Source organism: Vombatus ursinus, unplaced genomic scaffold (assembly GCF_900497805.2).
Source record: "Vombatus ursinus unplaced genomic scaffold, bare-nosed wombat genome assembly UNPS02009205.1, whole genome shotgun sequence".
NCBI lineage: Eukaryota > Metazoa > Chordata > Mammalia > Diprotodontia > Vombatidae > Vombatus > Vombatus ursinus.
In genome coordinates this window covers 5,447,852-5,472,193 of record NW_020948983.1, presented here as the reverse complement: position 1 = coordinate 5,472,193, position 24,342 = coordinate 5,447,852, and the positions used below count along the sequence as shown (strand labels likewise).

At 36.0% G+C, this 24,342-nt stretch overlaps 1 protein-coding gene across 4 annotated transcripts in view; it reads left to right on the top strand.

The window, feature by feature from the left end:
- ATRNL1 (attractin like 1) overlaps positions 1–24,342 on the top strand; it is a 1,209,934-nt gene that overhangs the window by 360,854 nt on the left and 824,738 nt on the right. For all 4 annotated transcript variants that reach the window (XM_027852049.1, XM_027852052.1, XM_027852050.1 and 1 more), the window contains one exon: positions 12–105. In XM_027852049.1, the coding sequence (XP_027707850.1) occupies positions 12–105 (94 nt within the window). The remainder of the gene's footprint in view (positions 1–11; positions 106–24,342) is intronic.

Genomic DNA, 24,342 nt, shown 5'->3' with positions numbered 1-24,342 from the left:
TATCTCTCTAGCTTGTACATGCAGTGGTCATGCAAATATTTGCCATATGCACACAGGAAAATGTTTCTGCACAACTAAAGGAATAAAAGGAGATCAGTGCCAGTTGTAAGTATAAATGACATAATATGGGAAAATTTGTTTATTCATTATTTTTTACTAGAAAGCATTACTTTAGTTTTTCAAGAACCTTGTTTTGCTCTTTAAAAAAATTATCTTCTCTTATCCATATTTGCTCTAAATTTTTGTTAAAGGTGACCTCATGGAGCATCAACTTTCTAGTTATCTAGGTTCATAATGCTGGCATTTCCTTTAACTCTTCTCTGTCATTCATCCCTAGTATTCATTAAGTTATCAAATCTTGTGATATGTACATCATTCACATCCATGTTCTTCACTCACATGGCCCCCACCCAAATTATCAGCTCTCATCTGGATTATTGCACAACTTCCTAAATGGAACTTATCTTCAATCTTTTACCCTCTCAAACTTTCTTCCACACAGCTGTCAAAAATACTCTTCCTAAAGCATAAGCCTTAAGGGAGGTAGAGAAGAGAACAAATATTTAAGTGCCACTATGTTCCAGGCCCTATGTTAAATGCTTCACAACTATCTCATTTGATACTTACAACAATCCTGGGAGGTAGGTGCTATTATAATTTTTATTTTACAGTTGAGGAAACTGAAGCAGACATTTAAAATAACTTACAAAGGGTCACACAGATAGGCAATGTCTTGAACTTAGGTCTTTTTTACTCCAGGGCCAGCACTCTGTGCAGTATGGCACCACCAGGGGCTTTGCTATGTTATTCCCTGCTCTAGAACTTTTCAGTGGTTCCTTAATGAATCTAGGGTAAGATGCAAAGTCTTGTTTAAATCCCTAAGCAGTGTGATTTCAAACTACCTTCTTAACTTCATTGCCCATTACTTATTGTCCCAAACTTTACTTTCAATCCGGATTGGAAAAATGTGCTTTTCTTCAGTCTTGGAATTCCAACTGTGGCCTCTGTGCCGTTGCTTTGATTGTGCCTGGGGTGGAACTCATACTCTAAGGAGCATGAGTTAACTTGGCTAATGATTTATCCTTGCCGTGTGAATCCCTTGGCCATGTATATTCCCTGTATGTGCCTCCCTCTGCAGACATCCTTTTTCATGGGTGATTGTGCCTTTGTGTTACTTGGCAGGGTTAGAGGTAGATAGGAATTTTCCTTGCTGTTCATTTTGCTATGATATTTAATGAAACAACAAATGGGATGGATCAGTCTTCTGTGCTGGAGTCCCACTTTCTGTCCCAGTAACTTTCTCAAACGTGCCAATCCCTGGCTACCTAGGTGAGTTTTTTCCACAATTAGAACAAGCCCTAAGTGGGCACAGTGGATAGAGGGCAGCTGAATGGCACAGTGGATAGAGCACTGGCCCTGGAGTCAGGAGGACCTGAGTTCAAATATGACCTCAGAAACTTGATACTTACTAGCTATGTGACCCTGGGCAAGTCACTTAACCCCATTGCCTAGTAAAACAAAACAAAAACAAGAAGGTAAGCCCTTTCAATGAAGGAATTTTGTTTGCTTTTGCATTTGTGTCCTCAGTGCTTAACACAATGCTTAACACATAGTAAGCACTTGATAAATACTTTATTTATTCATTCAATTAACTAGTTAATGAAGTTTAATTGAAGCCTGTCTCTTTCCCAATCCTTGTTAGAACTCTCTCCTGCCTCCAGAAATTATTTATTTACATATAAGCTCCTGGAAGGCAGAGACCAAATTTGTTTTTGTTTTTGTTTTGTTTTGCCTTCATATCCCCAGTGCTTAGGACAGTGTTTTCCATATACAGGCAACACAATAAAAACTTGTTGGGCTGTACTGTAAATTATGTATATATAATCCTTAAAACACTATATAAGTGTGAGAAAAATGCTATTATTTTCCCTTCTTGATTTTCCTCTATGCCTTTATATCATGGTAGTAGTTAAAATGTAAAATACCTGAGGGGCAGCTAGGTAGCACCTGCCTTGGAGTCAGGAGGACCTGAGTTAAAATTTGGCCTCAGACACTTGACACTTACTAGCTGTGTGACCCTGGGCAAGTCACTTAAACCCGATTGTCTCACCAAAAAAAATGCCTTAAAATACCTGTTTCTTCCTGTAAGACTTATAAAAACATCTTTCAGTCATTCTAAACTTCCTACCTTGTCTTTTGTTAATTTGAAGTTACTTTGATCAGAGTTTCTTAATCTGGGGTCATAGATCTGTGGATAAATTTCAGGGGAGCTACAAATTTGGATGGAAAAAATGGATTTATATTTTCACTAACCTCTAACTGAAATTTAGTTTTTCCTAGACAGTAAAGTACAATACTATTAGGCTTCATCAGACTGTCAAATGTATCTATGACAAAAAAAAAAGGTTGAGAATATTTGCTTTAAAATAATCCAATCGATTCATCAGCTGGCTCCTTATACTTTTCTTATTTGTGTTTTTGTTTATTCAATCTATGTGTGGCCACCATTAGCAATTTTGATTTTACTTTGATATTCACTTTATTCTTTACTTGTTTGTTGATTAGTTCTATCTTGTCCTTTATTTTTAAATCACCTTTGCCCAGCTGCCTGTATTTCTTTTACCTTAATATTAGTTGGAGTGACTTGTTTTTTTAAATATTTCCTTCAGTTAAACTTAAATATTTTGTTCCTAATAGTTATTGTTTTGATTTAAAATTTTAATATGTTTATTTATCCATAAATAGATTAAATAATTTCTATGAAAATAAAAACACATGTTAATAAATAAAAAAACAATAAACATTGTTAAAACTTTTTAGGGCATAGTTATAGTAATCTTTAGAAAACAATTTAAGTCAATCTCTCAAATGTCTATTCATGGTATTTTGGATCAAGGAGTTACATAGTAACTTTTTTTTTAGTTAACATATGGGCTGTTAACTAAAGGGAGTACAATTTTAGTTTGGCTTGTTTTCAGAAAATGACTTGGATCATAGATTTAGAGCTGCAAGGATGCTCAGAGGTCTAGTACATTTTACAGTTGAGGAAACTGAGGCCCTAAGTGCTTTGCCTATGGTATCATAGGAAAGAAGTAGTTAGAGCTGGGATTTGAAGGCAGCTCATCTGATTCCATATCCAGCACAAGACTGGTCTTTAACATTTAAGATTAATTTGAGAGAGTTCTGAGAAGATGGCAGAGTTGGTCAGAAAATTCCAAACTCTCCAGATTTCCCCCACAAACTAGATAAAATAGTGCCTCAGGGCAAACATAGAGCAGTAAAAAAAAAATAAGAGTAGGGGCAGAACTGTGATCCTCCTGGGACAATCAGAGATCTGAAGAAAAATCCCAGGATGAGGTTTGGTCTCTGCGAAGAGTAATCACCCCCAGGCTAGTTCCACTTAAACAACAAGGGGCAAGCCTTGGGGTTAACTGGGCTGAGAGGTAGCCTCCACTCCAGCCACAGGAACTTTTACCCCCAGGTCAGTGAGGGGAATTTGGTGTCTGAGCCTGAGAGGATTGAGGGAATCTTTGCTGATAAGGAATCCCAGCCCCAGCTGTGCTACTGAGATACAGCCCTGGGTGAGAAGGAACTTGCACACTGCCAGTGAGTACAGAAGCAGTGGGGTGGGTATGCTGCTGGCTGTAGGCACTAACTAGAGGCTGGGGGTCTTGGTTTTAGCTCTAGGCCAGAGGGGAGAACTGAAGGATCTGAGGCCAGAAGCACAATTCCCCTATACCCCACTACTAGGGGTGATTACAAAAAAATAAGCTGCTACAAATAAAAAAAAATGAGCAGGCAAAGGAGAAAATATTCAACCATAGAAAGTTACTGTGGGAATAGAGAAGACCCAGGTTCATCTTCAGAGGAGTATATTAAAGCAAAGGAACCCTCCTCTACCCCAAAGAGTAACATCAAATGGTCACCTGCTCAAAAAGAGTTTATAGAAGAACTTAAAAAAGACTTTAAAAATCAAATGAGAGAGATTGAGGAAAAACTAAAAAAAAAAAAAAAAATCCAAGAAAAACAAGAAGATTATGAAAAGAAAGTCAACCAATTAGAAAAGGAGATCCAGAATCTTAAGGAAAAAAACAGAAATCAGAATTGAACATCAGAATTGGGGAAGGGGAAGCCAGCAGAGTCATAAGAGACCAAGGGATAATAAAACAAAATATAAAGAATAATAAAAAATAGAGAATGTGAAACATCTCATAAGAAGAACTGATCTGGAGAACAGATCAAGGAGAGAAAATACAAGAGTAATTGGACTACTTGAAAGCTATGATAAGAAAAAGAATCTTGATACAATAATACAAGAAATAATTAAAGAAAATTGTCCTGAAGCATTAGAACAAGAGGAAAAAGTAGAAATAGAAAAAAAAAATCCACTGATCACCACCTGAAGGAGATCCAAAAGGAAAAACAATAGGAATTGCATATCCAAATTCTGAAACTCACAGATCAAGGATAAACTATTATAAGCAACAAGAAAAAAAAACAATTTAAATATGGTGGTGCTACATTTAGAATCACACAAGATCTAGTAGCATCTATACTAAAAGACTGCAGCTCTTGGAATACTATATATTGAAGAGCAAAAGAACTGGTCCTCTGACCAAAAATATCATACCCAGCTAAGCTAAGCATAATCCTGAATGGAAAAAAAATGGAAATTTAACTAATTGTTGAACTTTCAGAATTTTGTTAAAAACAAAACAAAACAAAACCTGAACTTAATAGAAGATTTGACATACAAGAGCCAAGAGAAATGTAAGGTATATGCCAAAGACTAATTATAAGGGACTCAGTAAGGACAAACTTTGTACCTTTTTTATGAGGAAATGTAAATCATATGTCTAAGATTGTTATTAGTAATTGGATATTTGTAAGAAAGGTTGGGGTAGATCTGAGTATGATATGATTTTTAAAAAGTAAAATCATTTAGGAACAGCTAAAAAGAGTAATTATCTTACACAAATGACGTATGAAAGGAAGAACTGTCACGCAGAGGAATTAGATGGGTGAGGAGAGTTGTTACTTTCCCTACTTTCATTGTGAATGGATTCAAGAGGGAACAGTATCTAGAAGAGTATAAAAGTCTTCTAAATTCAGAAAGAAATAAAATGCTAAGAGGATAGGGAGGGGGGAGAAGATAAGGGAGGGATCTTTAGAAGGGAGAGTGAACAAGTAGGTTAAAGGAGGATATAGAAGGGTGTTTAGATTAATGGCAATGGGAAGAGAAGAGAGGGATCCTTGGGTGGGGGTTAGATTAAGTAATAGGAGGGCAAGGTAGCAGGTAGGAGTAAAGTAGAGGAGTCTAGAGGGATAGGAAATAAGAGATATGTACAAACATAAAATAAAGATTAGGAGTAGGATTAGTTAGGGGAAAAGGAGCAGGGGTGGTAATCATGATCTTGGACAAAGTTAAGGCTAAAATAGATTTAATCAAAGGAGAAAAACAGGGAAACTTCACCATGTTTCAGCCATATTTAAAAATGTGGTTTTGGGCTATTTAAAACAACTAGACAGTGTAACGTAGGAATATTGTTGTGGTGTGGGAAATGATAAGTTGGTGGACTTGAAAAAATATGGAAAGACTTGGACTTATGGAGGAAGAGGTTATCCACCCTCAGAGAAACAGAGGGCAGATAAACATAGTATGATCTTACATAGATGCATATGAATGTATATGTCAATATGTGAGTATAGTGATAATTATCAATATCTAAGTATATGTATGTGTAAGCACATATGTATATGTATGGATACTTGTATAATGTATATATGTATATATAATCTATGTATATATGTCTATGTATACATGCATATATGCATGTGCATATCTACATATCTACATATGTGTATATACATACATACATACACACACACACATATATATGTACACTTAATTGTAACCTTCTAGGGCAGGGGAAGGGGAGAAAAAGAACAAAGTAAAAAGTCCACAGCAAAGAACAAAGGAAAACTTACAGGAGCAAAGAAAAGATGGAAAGCTCTCAACATAATGCATAGTATTTATTACATAGGCTTTCTTGAAATGGAAAGTTATTGCTGTATATTTTGAATCCTCTCTTACATTCTGTGCTCATGGCAATAATTTAAAATTAATTGTCTGTATTTCTAAGCAATCAATTAAAGAACAAGGATGGACAGAGAAGATGAAAAGGACTAGGTCCACTTATGTGAACTTTGTTTTTTGTGACTTTTTTTTGATATATATATGTGTGTGTGTGTGTGTGTGTGTGTGTGTAAGTGTGAACACTAGACTTCCATCATAAGTTTCTAAGTTTATAAATACAGATTTATAAGAATTAGTGAAAGTATGATTTAAAAAACATGGTAATTTTATTTTAAGTGAAACATTGGCTCTAGATTGTGCTTTGGTAATGAAAAATTAAAAATATCACATTTTTGTCTTAATGCTTATTTATGATCATTTACAACACAAAAAACAATGGAACACATTCAGCTGTTAAATTGAAAACATTCCTTCTCTATTCCCCCTCCTCCTTTTTCTTGCTTTTTATGTTGCCTTTGCACATATGGGAAAAAAAGAATGAGGTCATTCGTCTTACTATAAATCTTTCATTATAATATGCAAATTTTATCAGAGAAATGCTGTGGTAGAGAGATGTTATGAAGTTGTGCCATTCATAAGACAATATACTTGGAGTATATATGACTTCTGTCCTGTTTCTTCAAAGACATAACTATTGTGATATATTTGGGAAAATAATTATGTTTATCACCTGAGTCAATGGCTTTAAAAATCTTTATTAATTCCTGGCTTATTTTTAAGTAACGTATTCATTATGTTACCTTTGCAATAATTGTTTAACTACATACTGTATGTTTATTATTTTAGAACCAGTATAGGTTACCAAATATGAAGAGACTTAGCACTAGTTGGACCACAGGATCAGAAATTTTCTTCAGCCACAATAATTCTCTAAGAGCAGCCAGTTGTATAGAGCTTATGGTTTATGTTGGTGGAGGAAGTACCCACACTGACAAAATTTCAGGTCCTTGTATTAAAACATGTTATCTGTAATTAAGATGTTGAATTTTTAAAATTAAACTCTTGTGATGTATAAATAAGAGCACTTTCATACTTTCTTTTTTTTCAAGTTTAATAGTATTTTATTTTTTCCGGGGTCACATGTCAAGAAAATTTTTAGCATTAATTTTTACAAGATTTTGAGTTGAAAATTTTCTCCTTCCCTCCTTCCCCTTCATTCTTCTGAAAGTGTTAGGCAGTTCAACATAGTCTATACATGTGTTATCATGTAAAAATATTTCCATATTAGTCAAAGTTGTGAAAGAAGAAAAAGATTTAAAAAAAAACATGAGAAAGAATAAAAGGAGTGGAAAAAATATGCTTCTATCTGCATTCAGAGTCCATTAGTTCTTTATCTGGATATGGATAGCATTTCTCTTCTTGAGTCCTTTATATACTTTTATAGTTTCTAAAGAGTTGTGGGTTGAATTAGAAAGAATTACATAGATTTGTATTAGGATTTGTTTGACATATAGCTAAAAACTGAGAAGCTGCATTACAAATAGATTAAGATCTAGGATCTGAGTCAGGAATACCCTAGTTCATGTCCTGACTCTGCCACATAATGACTGTGACCCATTTGGTAAGTCACTCAACCTCTTAGTGCCCTTTTCAATTTTCTGAGGCTCTAAATTGTAGAGAAAGAACTAATTTTCTTTGGTAAAAGTCTGTCACTGGGTGCCCCCATACACTGATAAAATCATTGATCTGATTTAAAAAAAAATAAGTGTAAACTATGGGTGTTCTTGCAAATGACAGAAAGCTGGGAATGATGCAAAATTTCCAAGAACAGAGCAGTGATGGTCTTACTTTATGTTGCTGTGATCAGATCATAACTGGTATATCATGTTTAGATCCAAGTACCACATTTTAGACAGGACATTGATAAGTCAGAGTATGTCCTAGGAATGGTATCTAGGTTGATGAAATGAATCTAGTTCATGGAATAATAAGATTAATTAAAGGAACTGGAGATGTTTAGTTTGGAGAAGAGAATACTTAGGGGTGCTATGAGAGTTATTAAGGACTACTATGTGGAAGAAAGTAGGCTGATTCTGTTTGATCCCATATAACAGAATAAGGAACAATAGGTACAAGTTACAAAGTAGAAAACTCTTCCACTTCCAGGAGCCAAGATGGCAGAGTAAAAACGTAGTTGCTCTCACCCTCCTCTATCAACCTCAGAAAACCCAGAAAATATCACCCTAGAAAAAACCCTGGAACAGCTAAACCAGAAGAAGGATGGAGTACAGTGGTGCAGTAGGCCAGGTAGCTAGAGGGATTAACGGGAAAGGCCCCTCTTACCCTTGGAGAAGGGCAGCAGTATGGAACCAGGAGTTGCCTAGCCAGCTAGTGGAAAGACCCACTTTAGCACACTAGGAGGAGACTCTAGTGCCTCGGCATTCTACAGCAAACAGGTCTCCCAGTGCCTCAGCAAAAATAAGGGAAGCAGCACTACAAAGGGCCCCAGGCAGATAAGCACCCTGAAGCATTCATCTGAAAGGAGCTGAAGAAAACAACCTAGAGGTGCCAAAAAGTTCCAGCCTTGTTGATTCCAGCCCATCACCAGCCCAACACCAGGTAAGCTGTCAGAACCCTGCAGCCTCCAACTGCCAACCAGGAGGAGATCCCGAAGCCCAGGTGGTCAAGCAGGCAAACACCAATAGCTGGACCTCCCAGTGCCTCAGTGAGGGCAGGGGAACCGGTGGAAACCAGCTCAGAAAACCACCAGGTGCCTCGGCATTCTACAGCAAAGGAGTCTCCCATTGCCTCAGCAGAACTAAGGGAGGCAGCACTGCTAGGGGCCCCAGGTAGATAAACACCTGGCAGCAACCATCTAAAAGGAGCTGAACAAAGCTAAAAGAGAGGAAAAGCAGGCAACCTAGATTTGCCTGAAAGTTCCAGCCTTGCTGATTCCAGCCCAACACCAGGTAAGCTGCCAGAAACCTACAGCCTCCAATTGCCAACATAAGAGGCCCTGGCACACAAAGTCAGTGACCAAGACCTAGGCTCCCAACACAAGAAGCTTGGGTCAGTGTCATCTGCTCTCCAGCAGGAGTGTATAATCTCTTTAAAGGTCAGGGAATAAAGAAACACCATGAGTAAAAAGAAACATATGATACATTCATATTATGAGAAGAGTGAAGATCAAGACAGAAATTCTGAAGAGGATGACATTATCATCAAACCAACATCTGCAACATCAAAAGGGAATATGAAGTGGTCTGAAGCCCAAAAAGCCTTCTTAGAAGAGCTCAAGAAGGATTTTAAAAGTCAAATGAAAGAGGTAGAGGAGTCTTTAAAAAGTACAATTGGCCAATTGGAAAAAAAAGTACACTGAAGAAAACAAGTCCCTAAAAAACACAATTGGTCAGCTGGAAAAAAAGGACACTGAAGAAAACAAATCCCTTAAAAAAAAGATTGGCCAACTGGAAAAAAAGTACACTGAAGAAAACAAATCCCTTAAAAATACAACTGACCAATTGGAGAAGAAAGTACAAAATCTATCAGAAGAAAACAATATGTTAAAAATTAGAATGGAACAAATGGAAACTAATGACTCTATGAGAAAGCAAGAATCAGTCAAACAGAAACAAAAAAATGAAAAAAAAATAGATGAAAACATAAAATACCTCATGGGTAAAACAATTGACCTGGAAAATCCATCCAGGAGAGAGAATTTAAAAATCATAGGCCTACCTGAAAATCATGATGAAAAAAAGAGCCTGGACAATATCCTTCAGGAAATCATAAAGGAAAACTGCCCTGAAGTCCTAGTACCAGAAGGCAAAATAACTATAGAAAGAATCCACCGCTTCCAGCCTGAAAGAGATCCCAAAGTGAAAATGCCAAGGAATATAATAGCTAAATTCCAAAATTACCAGATTAAAGAGAAATTACTGCAAGCAGCCAGAAAAAAACAATTTAAATATCATGGAACCACAGTCAGGATTACACAGGACCTTGCAGCCTCTACATTAAAAGACCTTAGGGTGTGGAACATGATATTCCTTAAGGCAAAGGAGTTTGGAATGCAGCCAAGGATTAACTACCCAGCAAAAATGAGCATGATTTTTCAGGGAAGGAGATGGATATTCAATGAAATAGGGGACTTCCAAACGTTCCTGATAAAAAGACCAGAGCTCAACAAAAAATTTGATCTTCAAGTATAAGATTCAAGAGAGACATAAAAAGGTAAATGGGACAGAAAGATACAATATATTGTTAATAAAGGTAAAATGTTTACATTCCTACAAGGGAAGATGACACTTGCAACTCTTGAGAACTGTATTGTTATTGTACCATGTTAAAGGAGTATACATCAAGGGGGTGGATATAAGTTGACTTTGATGTAATGATAAAAAAAAATTTAATCAAGTGGGTTAAATGGATCCAAGTAAGTGGATTAGTCTGAGCTAAGAAAATGTACTGAGAAAGGAGGAGGCAGACAAGGGTAAATTACATTATAGGAAAAGACACAAAAACCTATTAGAGCAGAGGTAAAGAAGGGAGGGGGATGAGAATTGTTTGAACCTTACTCTCATCAGATTTGGCTCAAGAAGGGAATAACATAATCAGTTAGGTATAGAAATCTAACTTGCACTATAGGCCATAGGAGGGAAAAGGGGAAAGAAAAGGGAGAGGGGATAGAAGGGAGGGAAGAAGCAGTAAGGGTAAAGGGGAAGAAAAGGGAAAGGGATAATAGAAGGGAGGTGGGACTGAAGGAGGTGGTGGTCAAAAGCAGAACACTAGTGAGGGGGAGAAAGAAAGGAGAAAGAAAAGCATAAACAGGAGGGGAAAAGGATGGAGAAAAAGACATGGATAGTAATCATAAGTGTGTGACTGGGATGAACTCTCCCATAAAATGGAAACTATAGCAGAGTGGATTAAAAACCATAATCTTACAATATGCTGTTTACAGGAAACACATTAGAAAAAGAGTGACACATGCAGGGTAAAGGGAAAAAGCTGGAGCAAAATATATTATGCTTCAGCTGAAGTAAAAAAAGCAGGCATAGCAATCCTGATCTTAGACAATGCAATAGCAAAAATAGATCTTATCAAAAGAGATAAGGAAGGAAACTACATCCTGCTAAAAGGCACCATAGACAATGAAGTATTATCATTACTAAACATATATGCACCAAATGGTATAGCATCCAAATTCTTAGAGGAGAAGTTCAAGGAGTTACAGGAAGAAATAGACAGCAAAACTATACTAGTGGGGGACCTCAACCTCCCCCTCTCTGAGCTAGATAAATCTAACCACAAAATAAATAAGAAAGAAGTTAAGGAGGTGAATAGAATATTAGAAAAGTTAGGTATGATAAACCTCTGAAGAAAACTGAATGGGGATAGAAAGGAATATACTTTTTTTCTTGGTGGCACATGGCACATACGCAAAAATTGACCATGTACTAGGGCATAAAAAACCTCACAATCCAATGCAGAAATGCAGAAATATTAAATGCATTCTTTTCAGATCATGATACAACAAAAATTATATGTAATAAAGGGCCATGGAAAGAGAGACTAAAAATAATTGGAAACTAAATAATCTAATCCTAAAAAATGATTGGGTCAAACAACAAATCATAGAAACAATCAATAACTTCATCCAAGAGAAAGACAATAATGAGACAACATACCAAAACTTATGGGATGCAGCAAAAGCAGTTCTTAGGGGAAGTTTTAGATCTCTAAATGCTTACATACATCAAATAGAAAAAGAGGAGATCAATGAATTGGGCATACAACTAAAAAAACTAGAAAAAGAACAAATTAAAAATCCTCAATTAAACACCAAATTAGAAATATTGAAAACCAAAGGAAAAATTAATTAAATTGAAATTAAGAAAACTATAGAACTAATAAATAAAACTAAGAGCTGGTTTTATGAAAAAATCAATAAAATAGATAAACCTTTGGTTAATCTAATTTTAAAAAAATGAAGAAAACCAAATTACTAGTATCAAGAATGAAAAGGGTGAAGCTACCACCAAGGAAGAGGAAATTAAAACAGCAATAAGGAATTATTTTGCCCAACTATATGCCAACAAATTTGACAATCTTAGTGAATTGGATATATATTTACAAAAATATAAATTGCCCAGATTAACAGAAGAGGAAGTAAAATACTTAAATGAACCCCATCTCAGAAAAAGAAATTGAACAAGCCATTGATGATCTCCCTAGGAAAAAATTTCCAGGGCCAGATGGATTTACATGTGAATTCTATCAAACAATTAAAGAACAATTAATTCCAATACTGTATAGACTATTTGGTAAAATAGATGAAGAAGGAATCTTATCAAATTCTTTTTATGATACAAATATGGTGCTGATACCTAAACCAGGAAGAGTCAAAATAGAGAAAGAAAATTATAGACCAATTTCTCTAATGAATATAGATGCAAAAATTTTAAACAAAATTTTAGCAAATAGATTACAGCAACTTATCACAAGAATAACACACTATGACCAGGTAGGATTTATCCCAGGAATGCAGGGCTGGTTCAATATAAGGAAAACTATCAGCCTAATTCATCATATCAACACCAAAACTAACAGAAACCCCATGATCATCTCAATGGATGCAGAAAAAGCTTTTGACAAAATATAACACCCATTCCTGTTAAAAACACTAGAGAACATAGGTATAAATGAAGTCTTCCTTAAAATAATAAATAGCATCTATCTAAAACCTTCAGCAAGCATAATATGTAATGGGGACAAGCTAGAAGCATTTCCAATAAGATCAGGGCTGAAACAAGGATGTCCATTATCACCACTGTTGTTCAATATTGTACTGTAAATGTTAGCTTTAGCAATAAGAGAAGAAAAAGACATTGAAGGTATTAGAGTGGTCAAAGAAGAAACAAAGCTATCACTCTTTGTAGATGACAGGATGTTATACTTAGAGATTCCTAGAGACTCAGGTAAAAAACTACTTGAAATAATAAACAACTTTAGCAAAGTTGGAGGCTATAAAGTAAACCCACATAAATCACTGGCATTTCTATATATTAGCAACAAAGCCCAACAGCAAGAGATAGAAAGAGAAATTCCATTTAAACTTATGTAGACATTATAAAATATTTAGGAGTCTACCTCCTGAAACAAACCAAGAAACTCTATGAACACAATTACAAAACACTTTTCATGCAAATAAAATCAGATCTAAATAATTGGAAAAACATCAGTTACTCATGGGTAGGCCAAGCTAATATAATTAAAATGACAATTCTATCTAACTCAATTTACTTATTCATTGCCATACCAATCAAACTACCAAAAAACTGTTTTATAGAGTTAGAAAAAATAATAACAAGATTCATTTGGAAGAACAAAAGGTCCAGAATATCAAGAGAACTAATGAAAAGAAATGCAGGGGAAGGTGGTCTAGCCATTCCAGATCTCAAATTGTATTATAAAGCAGCAATCATCAAAACTGCTTGGTACTGGCTATGGTAATCTATTATTTGATAAACCCAAAGACCCCAGCTTCTAGGATAAGAACCAACTCTTTGACAAAAACTGCTGGGAAAACTGGAAAAGAGTATGGCAGAAACTAGGCATAGACCAAAATCTCACACCATATACCAAAATAAAGTCAAAATGGGTTCATGATTTAGATATAAAGGCTGATACTATAAGCAAACTGGGAAAGCAAGGAATAGTTTACTTGTCAGATCTATGGAGAACAGAAAAATTCATGACCAAATAAGAGATAGAGAACATTACAAAAAGCAAAATATATAATTTTGATTACATTAAATTGAAAAGGTTTTGCACAAAGCCAATGCAACTAAGATTAGAAGGAAGGTAGAAAATTGGGAAAGAATTTTTACAACCAGTCTCTCTGATTAGGGCCTCATTTCTAAGATATATAGAGAATTAAGTCAAATTTATAAGAATACAAGCCATTCCCCAATTGATAAATGGTCAAAGGATATGAACAGACAGTTCTCAGATGAAGAAATTAAAGCCATCTATCTATAGTCATATGAAAAAATGCTCTAAATCACTATTGATTAGAGGAAATACAAATCAAAACAACTCTGAAGTACCACATCACACCTATCAGAAGGGCCAACATGACAAAACAGGAAAATGAAAAATGTTGGAGAAGATGTGGAAAAATTGGAACACTAATGCTTTATTGATGGAGTTGTGAAATGATCCAACCATTTCGGAGAGCAATTTGGAACTATGCCCAAAGGGCTATCAAAATGTGCATACCCTTTGACCCAGCAATAGCACTTCTAGGGTTATATGCCAAAGAGATCACACAAATGGGACAAGGACCTACATATACAAAAATATTCATAGCAGCTCTTTTTGTGGTGGCAAAGAATTGGAAATTGAGAGGATGCCCATCGATTGGGGAATGGCTGAGCAAGTTGTGGTATATGAACGTGGTGGAATACTATTGCGCTATAAGAAATGATGAACAAGCTGACTTCAGAAAAACCTGGAAAGACTTGTATGGTGTGATGCTGAGTGAAGTGAGCAGAACCAGGAGAACGTTGTACACAATACCAGCCATGTTGCATGATGACTAATATTGATAAACTTAACCCTTCCTGGCAATACAAGGATCTAAGACATCTCCAGAGGCCTTGTGATGGAAAATGCTATCCAAACTCAAAGAAAGAACCATGGAAGCCGAATTGCTATTTTTTTCTCTTCTGTTGAGTTTTGTTTTCTCTTTCTGATGGTTCCTCCTCTTGGTTTTAATTTTTACTTACAACATCACTAAAGTGAAAATATGTTTAATATGAATGTAAATGTATAGCCTATATCAAATTATATGCCATCTTGAGGAGGGTGGTGGGGAGGAAGGGGGAGAAAAATTTTAAACTCAAAAGTGTATGGAAGTGATTATTGGTAAATCAAAATAAATTAATAAAAAATATTACATACATACAAAAAAGTACAAAACTTAGATTTGATGTAAAGAAAGCCTTACCAATAATTAGAGCAATCCTGTTGTATAATAAGCTGCTTCTGTAGTAAGGTCTCCTTCATTGGGGGTCTTCCTTTCAAAACTGAATGAACATGTTTTTATAAAGTGTTCTTTTTCATGTATAGGATAAACTCTATGATTGCCCAAATCCCAAATATCGACAATCTCAAATATGCAGACAATACCACTCTGATGGCAGAAAGTGAAGAATAATTAAGAACCCTCTTGATGAGGACAAAAGAGGATAGTATAAAAACTGACTTGAAGCTTAACATTAAAAATATTAAGATCTTGGCAACCGGTTCCATCACTTCCTTTCAAATAGAGTGAGAAGAAATGGAAGCAGTGTCTGATTTTATATTCTTGGTCTCAAATGACAGCAGATAGCCACTATAGCCATGAAATTAAAAGATGCTTGCTCCTTGGAAGGAAAGCTATGACAGATCTGGACAGCATACATCACCCTGCCAACAAAGGTGTTTATAGTCAAAGCTGTAACTTTTCCAATAGCAATGTATGGCAGTGAGAGTTGGACAATGAGGAAAGCTGAGCACCACAGAATTGGTGCTTTCAAATTGTGGAGCTGTAGAAAACTTTTGAGAGTCCCTTGGACAGCAAGGAGAGCAAATAAGTCAATGCTTAAAGAAATTAATTAAAGCTATTCACTGCAAGGTTGAATACTGAAGTTGAAGCTTAAGTACTTTGGCCTTATAATGAGAGGATGGGACTTTTTGGAAAAGACTGTGATGTTGGGAAAGATTGAAGGCCTAAGGAAGAGGAGAGGGCAGAGGATAAGATGGATAGATAGTGTCATAGAAACAACAAACATGAACTTGGGCAGACTTTGACAGATAGTGGAGCAAAAAGAGCAGAAATGACTGAACAACAATAATTCTTTGAAATCCAAAGCAAAAAGCAACCATTAAGTATTTTCCACAGAATCAAGAGACTCAGTATTTAGATTCGACCTGGGTTCCATTCTCAATTCTGTCACCTATGTGATACTTTGATAGTCAATGTGGTATAACAGATAGAGCTTTAGACATGGAGTCAAGAAGGCCCTTGATTTGACATAATTCAGAGAGCACTTTCTGTCTGTGTGACCTTAGACAAGTCATTATCTTGCTTGGCATGGTGGACAGAAGGTTGAACTTACAGTCAGAATACCTGTTTTCAAGTCTTGCCTCTGACACATACTAGCTGTGTCACCCTGGATCAGTCATTTATCCCCTCAGTACCTGTAATGGGTGGATCTGATTCAGGCCAGTCCCCTGTCATTTTAGGTTTTGTGTTGGAATGAAATGAAACACTCACAGGTCATTCAGCAGTTAAAAATTAAAGTTTACTTAGGCATAGCATGTAGAGGATATCCACCAAAACACTTAGCTTGAGTAGATTCAGCCTTTCCCACCCTACTCCCCACCTCCTTATGGAAAGGTATGGTTAGCAGGGCACGAGGTTATTCAGGTATTCTTGGGATATCCATCAAGTCTGAAATATCTGTACTCCATATGGTTGAACCTTTTCATTCTCATAGAAGACCAGGAAGTAATTCGGTATCACCAAAGAACACCAGATAATCCCGTCATGGGAGCCAAAGTTTGGGTTTTAAGCCCCTTCATCAATCAAGTCCACAGGACCCCCTTAGGATGGGGGAGTGGGGACAAGACAGGGAGGGTGAACCTGCACTACTAGTGATCTTACCATAATACCCTAGGTAACTCTCCAAGACACAAAGCTGCTGAACAGTCATTTATTTATTCTGCAGCAAAAGGGCATCTCCTTAACATTTGCCTACATTAATGAAATACCAGGTCCAGATAGAATAGAGGTTACTTAACCTCACTTGGACTCAGTTCCTTTATTTGTGAAAGGTGTGATACATCATCTGAAAAGGGTGGATTAGATACTCTCTGAGGTGTCTTCTAGATCTTTAATACTGAAGTATGAAAAATAGTATTTTAAATGTTTTAATTTGGTTTTAACTTCAAGTAAAAGTTGTAAAAACAGTTTATCCAATAGTATGCATACCAAAATATTAGAAATGCTACATTTACATTATTTGTCCTATTTTCAAAAATTAAATACTCTCTTCAGTATGTGTCTGTGCTTATTATACAAAGTAGATTAAAATGTTTCAATGAAGTAGAAGGATCTCTGGAAAAAGAAAAAAACTATTCTTTAGAGTTGGCCTGTACAACAAATGTCCCGTGGGCCACTTGTGTCCTGCTAAAGTATTTCGGGTGCCACAAAAAAATGTAGAGGATGGAAAAGAAAGTAAAGATGTAATGAGTGCTTTGTCTGTGCCTCACTTAATCAACCTTCCACTAGTCACTATCGTGACTGTCATGTAATTTGGCGGGTGGGTTGCCATTGCACACTCTCTTCTGTTTGTCATGTGACCCATGGTAACCAACCATCCCAGTCTGTCTTTAGTCTGAGAGGAGTAAGAATCATATCTTTTCCCTATGTTTTTGGTCATTATGGGCATTGAACAGGGTCAAAGTGAGTGTAGCCACATGCCAATGCTGCTGACACCCTCTATGTGATGAGTGGCAGCAACACAAGGGCTTCTCCATCTCCTTAGCTGGACGGCCACCCTCCAAGTTACATGAGTTCTGGCACTCTCTCCAAAGTCAGACACTCAGTTCATTACTTCTTTGCAGGTGAGCAGTTGCTGTGAAGATTTTTTGGTTCTAACATTAAATTTTTTGGGGTGACTTTGTAAAATGGGTGATAAAAAGAAATGTAAGATTGAATCAGTACATCGAATATTTAATCTGGAGTGGACAAATAGATACTTGTTTACTTACATGAGAGACAAAATATTGTGCCTTGTTTGCTGAGAAGTATTAGCTGTTCCGAAGAAATATAATCTTTGTCACCATTTCGAATCAATTTGCCTTAAGCAAATTGGACACCAATGAATAACAAATTAAAGCATTCAAACTGTTGAAAAATCTCAGTGGGGAACAATGGTTTTTCAAGGAAGTAAACTCAGAAAATGAGGCAGTTACTAAGGTTAGTTTTCGTATTTCTAAAGAAATCTATTTCAAACGTGATTCTGGAATATGATAAACTGATTGCTGACAAGAAGTGTGATATGTCCCACTAACTAAATGTAAACAGTAAGAAAATCTAAAAAATGTATTAAAATTTGTACTGCTTAGCAAAGTATTTTTTTAACATTAATGTGATTTCATGATAAAAATCTTAAGTAATAAGTGTAATTAATTGATATTAATTGAAATTTCCCATTTTAAATATGGTTTTTTTTGCAAAAATAGTTTAATCATTAATTATACCTTGGATAGTGAGCCCCTAAAATCTATCTGTGGCTCTAAGAGGTTTAACATATTTTAATTTTGGCCCCTACCTACTTCCAAGTTGTGTAGGTCTGCTTTAGAGGCTATCATTATCCTCATTCATAAATGTCTGTATGAGATTTTATGCCCTATTAAATTATAGTATGCTGACCCTATCTCTGTAAGAGAAAAACTATTGAAATTTGAAGGCTTTACATCCTTCTCTGCTATATACTTATCATCTGTGGCCACTAGAGGGCACCAAAGATTGATTTTTTTTTTAAATTGTTAATTTTCCCCTCCAAAAGAGAATAGTTAACATTCAGAAAGGGTTACAAGGCAGATTCCTTTTATTTGATACTTTTGAGGGCAATGTTACTTATGTCTCCATATTTTTGGGGTGCTTGTACTACTTGTGGTACCCATAAAGTACCACGTTTAAATAACAAATGCTCAGGTTTGATTATGAATTACCTTAATTAATGAAGAACAAAAGTCATCAACTCCCAACTTTTTAAACTTAGACCACTCTTCGATTACATAGCTACACTTTGATATTATATAATTTAAAGAGCTTCAAGAGACAATAGTTTCTGGGTAATTTAATCATTTTATTAATAAGGCAAACAGGTAATTAATAAAAGGATCGTCATTTGGCCCTCTCTCTTAGACTAAAGACAATCATGGCAGGTGGCTCACAGTTTATATACCCTCCTGAAGAGTAGGTGTTCAGTGAGGGCATGATGTTACACTTGGACAGAGAAATTATCTCTTTACTAAGACTATAGTGGAAGAAGTGACACTTTTAAAACAGTCAGGCCTTTTTGTGTGTGTGTGTTACTTAAAAAAAAATAGAATAAAATTGATTGTGAGGAAGTAAAGAAAATGTACTGATGAAAATCTTTATGTGTATAATTTTTTGTTCATTAAGACAAAATTGAGCTAAAATAAAAAAATCTTAGCAAACAAAATGAATATTTAATGACTGTGATACTTGAGAAACAAAGTACAAGTCCATTTAAAAAGCCCTTCCCAAGTTCTATGACTCTTAATTGTGTTTCTCCTGTGATCATTATGAAATGGCCTGAACATCTTCTTGGGATATACATAGGGGCCCTGAGATTCATTTTGGAATGAGGATAATGGCATTAGAATGAGAATTCTGCCTTGCTCTCAAGCCAAGGAAAGGCTTGGGGCAGACTTAGTAGCCTGTCTATGACTCTGATGAATCTTCTATATTTTTTTTAATTCAACAGGCATTGATTAAACACCTATGATATGTAGGGCTGTGTGGGAGGCATTGGGTGAACAATGAGAAATATAACCTAGGTGTTTCTCTCAAGAACTTACAATCTAATGGGAGGGGGCTGGGGAGGAGGACAAGCACAGAAATAATTGGGATACAAGAAAAATAGACATAAGGACAAAAGAAAGATTCAAGCAAAGTGTAATAACGTATTTGAGGAGGAGGAAATCAGTTCTACCTCCCTGAGTGACAGGTCAAGGGATATCAGACAAAGCATCAAGGAGAATATTAGATCTGAATTCAACTTTGAAGAGAGAGACATCAATAGATTTAGACTGTGGGAGAAGAATCCATTCCAAGTATGAAGGGAGGGTTTGAGCAAAGACCCAGAGAGAGGACCCAGAGAAGACTGGGAAAGAACCAGAACTAGAGGTTAGCCTAGTTTGGTTATAATGTAGAATATGTGGTTTTAAGTCAACTCGATTAAATTTAAAATGTAATTAATAAGTACTTACTATATATTATAGTAATAATTACTGTTTATGGATTTCATGGTTTACAAAGCAATATATATATCTTCATATATATATATATATATCCCCCAATCATATATATATGTATATACATATATATATAGTATAAAATTTCATTTTATCTTCCCAATAACCCTGGAAAGTAGGTGCTATGAATATCCTCATTTTACAGATGAAAAAACTGACACTAAGAAAGGGTAAGTGACTTGCTCAGAATCATATAGCTGGTAAGTGTTTCTCCTCAACATTAAAGATACAAAAAAAATGAAAATAGTCCCTACTCTCAAGGATCTTGTATTCTCTTGGACATGTGGGGGACAGGGTGCAAACAAATAAGCTAATAAAACAATAATTTGGAGTTCAGAGGAGTGATAACTGTAGACAGTAAGAAATAAAACTGGACTAAGTTGGATCTAGATAATAGAAGGCTTCACGATCTTGTATTTCTGCTTCATTTGGCTGGGATAGGGAAAGGTGTCTGAGGAAAGGAGAAAAATGCTAAACAGTAAAGGAAGAGAGCTCAGCCAGTGGAATGGAGGATGGATTAGAGAAGGGACAAGAAGAAGGTGGGAAGATCAATTAGGAGGCTATCGGAACAGTCTAACTGAGAAGAAATGACACCTTGAACTAGGGAAGCACAGAAGGAGCAAAGAGAAAGGGTCCTATAGAAGTGACAGAAATGACAGGCTTTGGCATTTTATTTGGGGAGAGAAGAAGAAAAGATGAATCCAAGGTTATGATCTTATTTGGTAGGATGCAGAATGGTGGTGCTGTGAACAGAAATAGAGAAGCTGGGAGAAGGGGATATAGAGCAGGGGAGATAAACTGTTCTATTTTTAATAAAATGGAGTTTGAAGTGCCAGTGAGACATGCAGGTTGCGATATTCAGCAGGTAGTTGAAAATATGAGACTGCAGCTAGAAGAAAAATTGGGGGGTTAGAGTTAGACATAGATTTGGGAGTCATATGTAGATGATTGAAGTTATGAGAGTAAAATACCTTGCCAGTGAAGAGAGTGTAAAGAGAGGAGAACAGAGAACAAAGGACAGAAAATTGAGTTAAACTAGTGTTTAAGGAAAAAAAGTAAGATCAAATATGAATAATAGGGACCAAGGAAGAACAGAAGGAAGGAGTATCAGGGGAGTACAGATTTATAGAATTTAGAAGTTGAAAGGACTTTAGAGGATACACCTTTTTCTGAAGGTGAGAAAACAGAGGATTAAAGGGGCTAACTGACTGTCCTCACTATCTCATCTGATAGTAAATAGTTAGATACAGAATTTTGACCAGGGTTCTCCTAGTCCAAATTCAGTGGTTTTCTCCCATCCCGCATTGGAACAATAATTTAGCACAATAATAATAATGTTATGTTCATATGTTACTTCAGGATTTATGAGGTAGTTTCCTCATAGTAGATCTCGAGCGTAGGGAGGGCAGACATTATTACTCCCATTTTATAAGTGAAGAAACTGAGGTTTAGCAAGAAAAAGTGATTTTCCCATGGTCCCAGAAAATCAAAGCTAAGATTCAAACCCAGCTCTCCTAAACTTGGCATTTCCTGCTTCTCCACTGCACCAAGTGCCCTCTCCCAAGAGATAAGAGGACACAGAAATCCAAAGAGATTGTCCACTGTGTCTGAGGCTGGATAACACTCAAGGGTGGTGAGGGCAAGAGAAATAAAAAATGGTTGTTGGATTTAGCTGTCATGGCATCAGTTAATCATTAAACATTTATTAATCACCTACTATGTGTGAGGCACTGTGCTAAGCACTGGGTCACAGTTACTTTGGAGGGGGTTGGTTCAGTAAAGTGATGGGGACAGAATCCATACTGCAGGATGTGGAGAAATAAGCTAGTGGTAAGCAGGTGGTGAAAATCTCTGCAATATCATTTACGTGTGTTGAGAATGTCCATCTCCAGAAATCCTGCTAGGTCTTGCTGGTCTAATTGTTAAGATTTGTAATATGACATATGACAAAGAAAAACTGTTGTTCACAAAGGCCTTAAAAATAGATTGTACAGCCACATAGTTGGAAAACTGCATGTTTTCATATATGTTTTTAGAACATTATTAAATGAATACATATATTTTTAAAATGACAGGCTTACATCATAGCAGAATATCAATTGATATTCATACAATTTTCACATTATAGGATGTTAAGTCCTTAAGCATTGCCTGATCTTTTAGAACTTGTCATTCTCTCTCTCTCTCTCTCTCTCTCTCTCTCTCTCTCTCTCTCTGTGTGTATGTGTGCATGTGCTTGCTGAGTCAGCTTTGCACAGTAGTTCTTTATAATTCATGAACTCCGTTGGTTTTAACTTATTTTTTCATGTTACATTTCACTTGTTTCATACAATCTGAGTCACTGAATGGGAGTCAAGATCTCATCTCTTTGGCTCAACACTTCATAGTAAAATGAAACATTTCATGTTCTTAAAAAAAACCTTCCAAATTATACATTTTAACTGATAAAATAAAATCAAGGATGTAAAATCAAAGAGAGGATGGAGTCATGAAAAGGGAAGCCATAAAATGTTTAATTTTCTATCTATCAGAGAACAAAGATAAATCATAAGATTCAATTAATTTTAGTAAACATTCATTAAGCCCTAGGATAGGCTGGGTAAGGGTGTAGATTCACATTTTAGATGATACAGGTATGAAAAACAATCAGTTCTATTTCAGTCCTGACAGATCTGTGATTTCATTAGTATGGGTACTTCTTCCACCAGGGCAGTTCTCACCCAATCCATGTCTTTTTCCTGCATAATACTTTGTCTATATATTTCTTTAAGTCTTCCATAGAGGATCTACTTTGGTACTCTGTTGGCATTTCTCAGATTCATGAAAGAGAAAGCATACACAATACAAAATAAAGCATGATAAGCATGTAAGAGAGGCAGACAAAGTGTTATGTGAGGTCCTTAGTGATGGGGGAAGTATGCCATGAGGGCAATTAGGTGGTGCAGTAGATAGTGCTAGGCCTGGCGTCAAGGAAAACATGACTTCAAATCTGACCTCAGACATCTACTAGCTGTGTGACACTGGGGAAGTCACTTAGCCTATGTTTGCCTCAGTTTTTGATTATAACAACACCTATCTCTCAGGGTTGTTGTGTGGTTTAAATGAGATAATATTAGTAAAGTGCTTAGCATAGTGCCTGGCTCATAGCAGGTACATTTAAATTCTTATTTCCTCCCCTACCCCACCCCTGCCATCCTCATTACTGACTGTGAGGATAGGTATAGTTAATGAACATTTGTTGGCTTGGAGAGGATATTTGAGTTGGGTTTTGGACAATAGATAGAAATTCATTTGGTAGAAAAGAAAGGAAGAAGTTTTCTCGGGAACAAGGAAGATTATGGACCAAGTTAGGTAGGCAAGAAAGTATAGAACATGTACAGGGGATAATGAATAGTCCTTTTTGGCGTATCATAGAGATTGAAGGGAGGGATATAAAATCAAATTGGAAAGGTAAGGAGAGTGCCAGATTGTGGAGGGCACTGAGAACCAGGAAAGGAATTTGAACAGGACTCAGGAAACAATAATGAGTCTATCTAGATGATTAGAAAGCTTAAGCAGCACAAGTTTGCTGTTGTCTCTGTATTCCCAGCATAGTGAGATACATGGTGGCACACATACAGCATTGTCACACACATATACGTGCTTACTAAGTGCTTACTTACTTGTGTTATAGTCACAAATTTAGTGTGTGTTTTGTCAAGTTAAAGTTGAGAAATTTCAATATACTAATAATAAACAGGACAAAATAAAATTTCGAAGCATGTGTTCCTTCTTATAGTTCCATTGTTTTTCTCTAATCCTCATTGTATTAGTCATTTTGAAGGCAATGGTTAATTGCATTCACCAGCAGTGAATTGAATGTGAAATTGTGACTTATGGGCACAAATAGTAACTAAGACTTAAAAATAATGATCCTAAAAAACGCACTTACATATTGAAAGACAAAAATAATCCCTATAAGGTTCCTGCAGAGCTTTACAAGTTCTAACATAATCCCCAAAAGGAACAATTTTAGAAAACAGCATTTTTCCAAAGTACTTATGTTTGGAAAGCCGAGTGTCTGAATAAGAAGGAAAAAATACTTAAAATGTTAGTTTAAGGAAGAAACTGACATTTGTAGCCCATAAATTAATGAAAGCATGCATTCTTTTTCACCTTCTCCCCACATACCAAGATAGTCCATATAT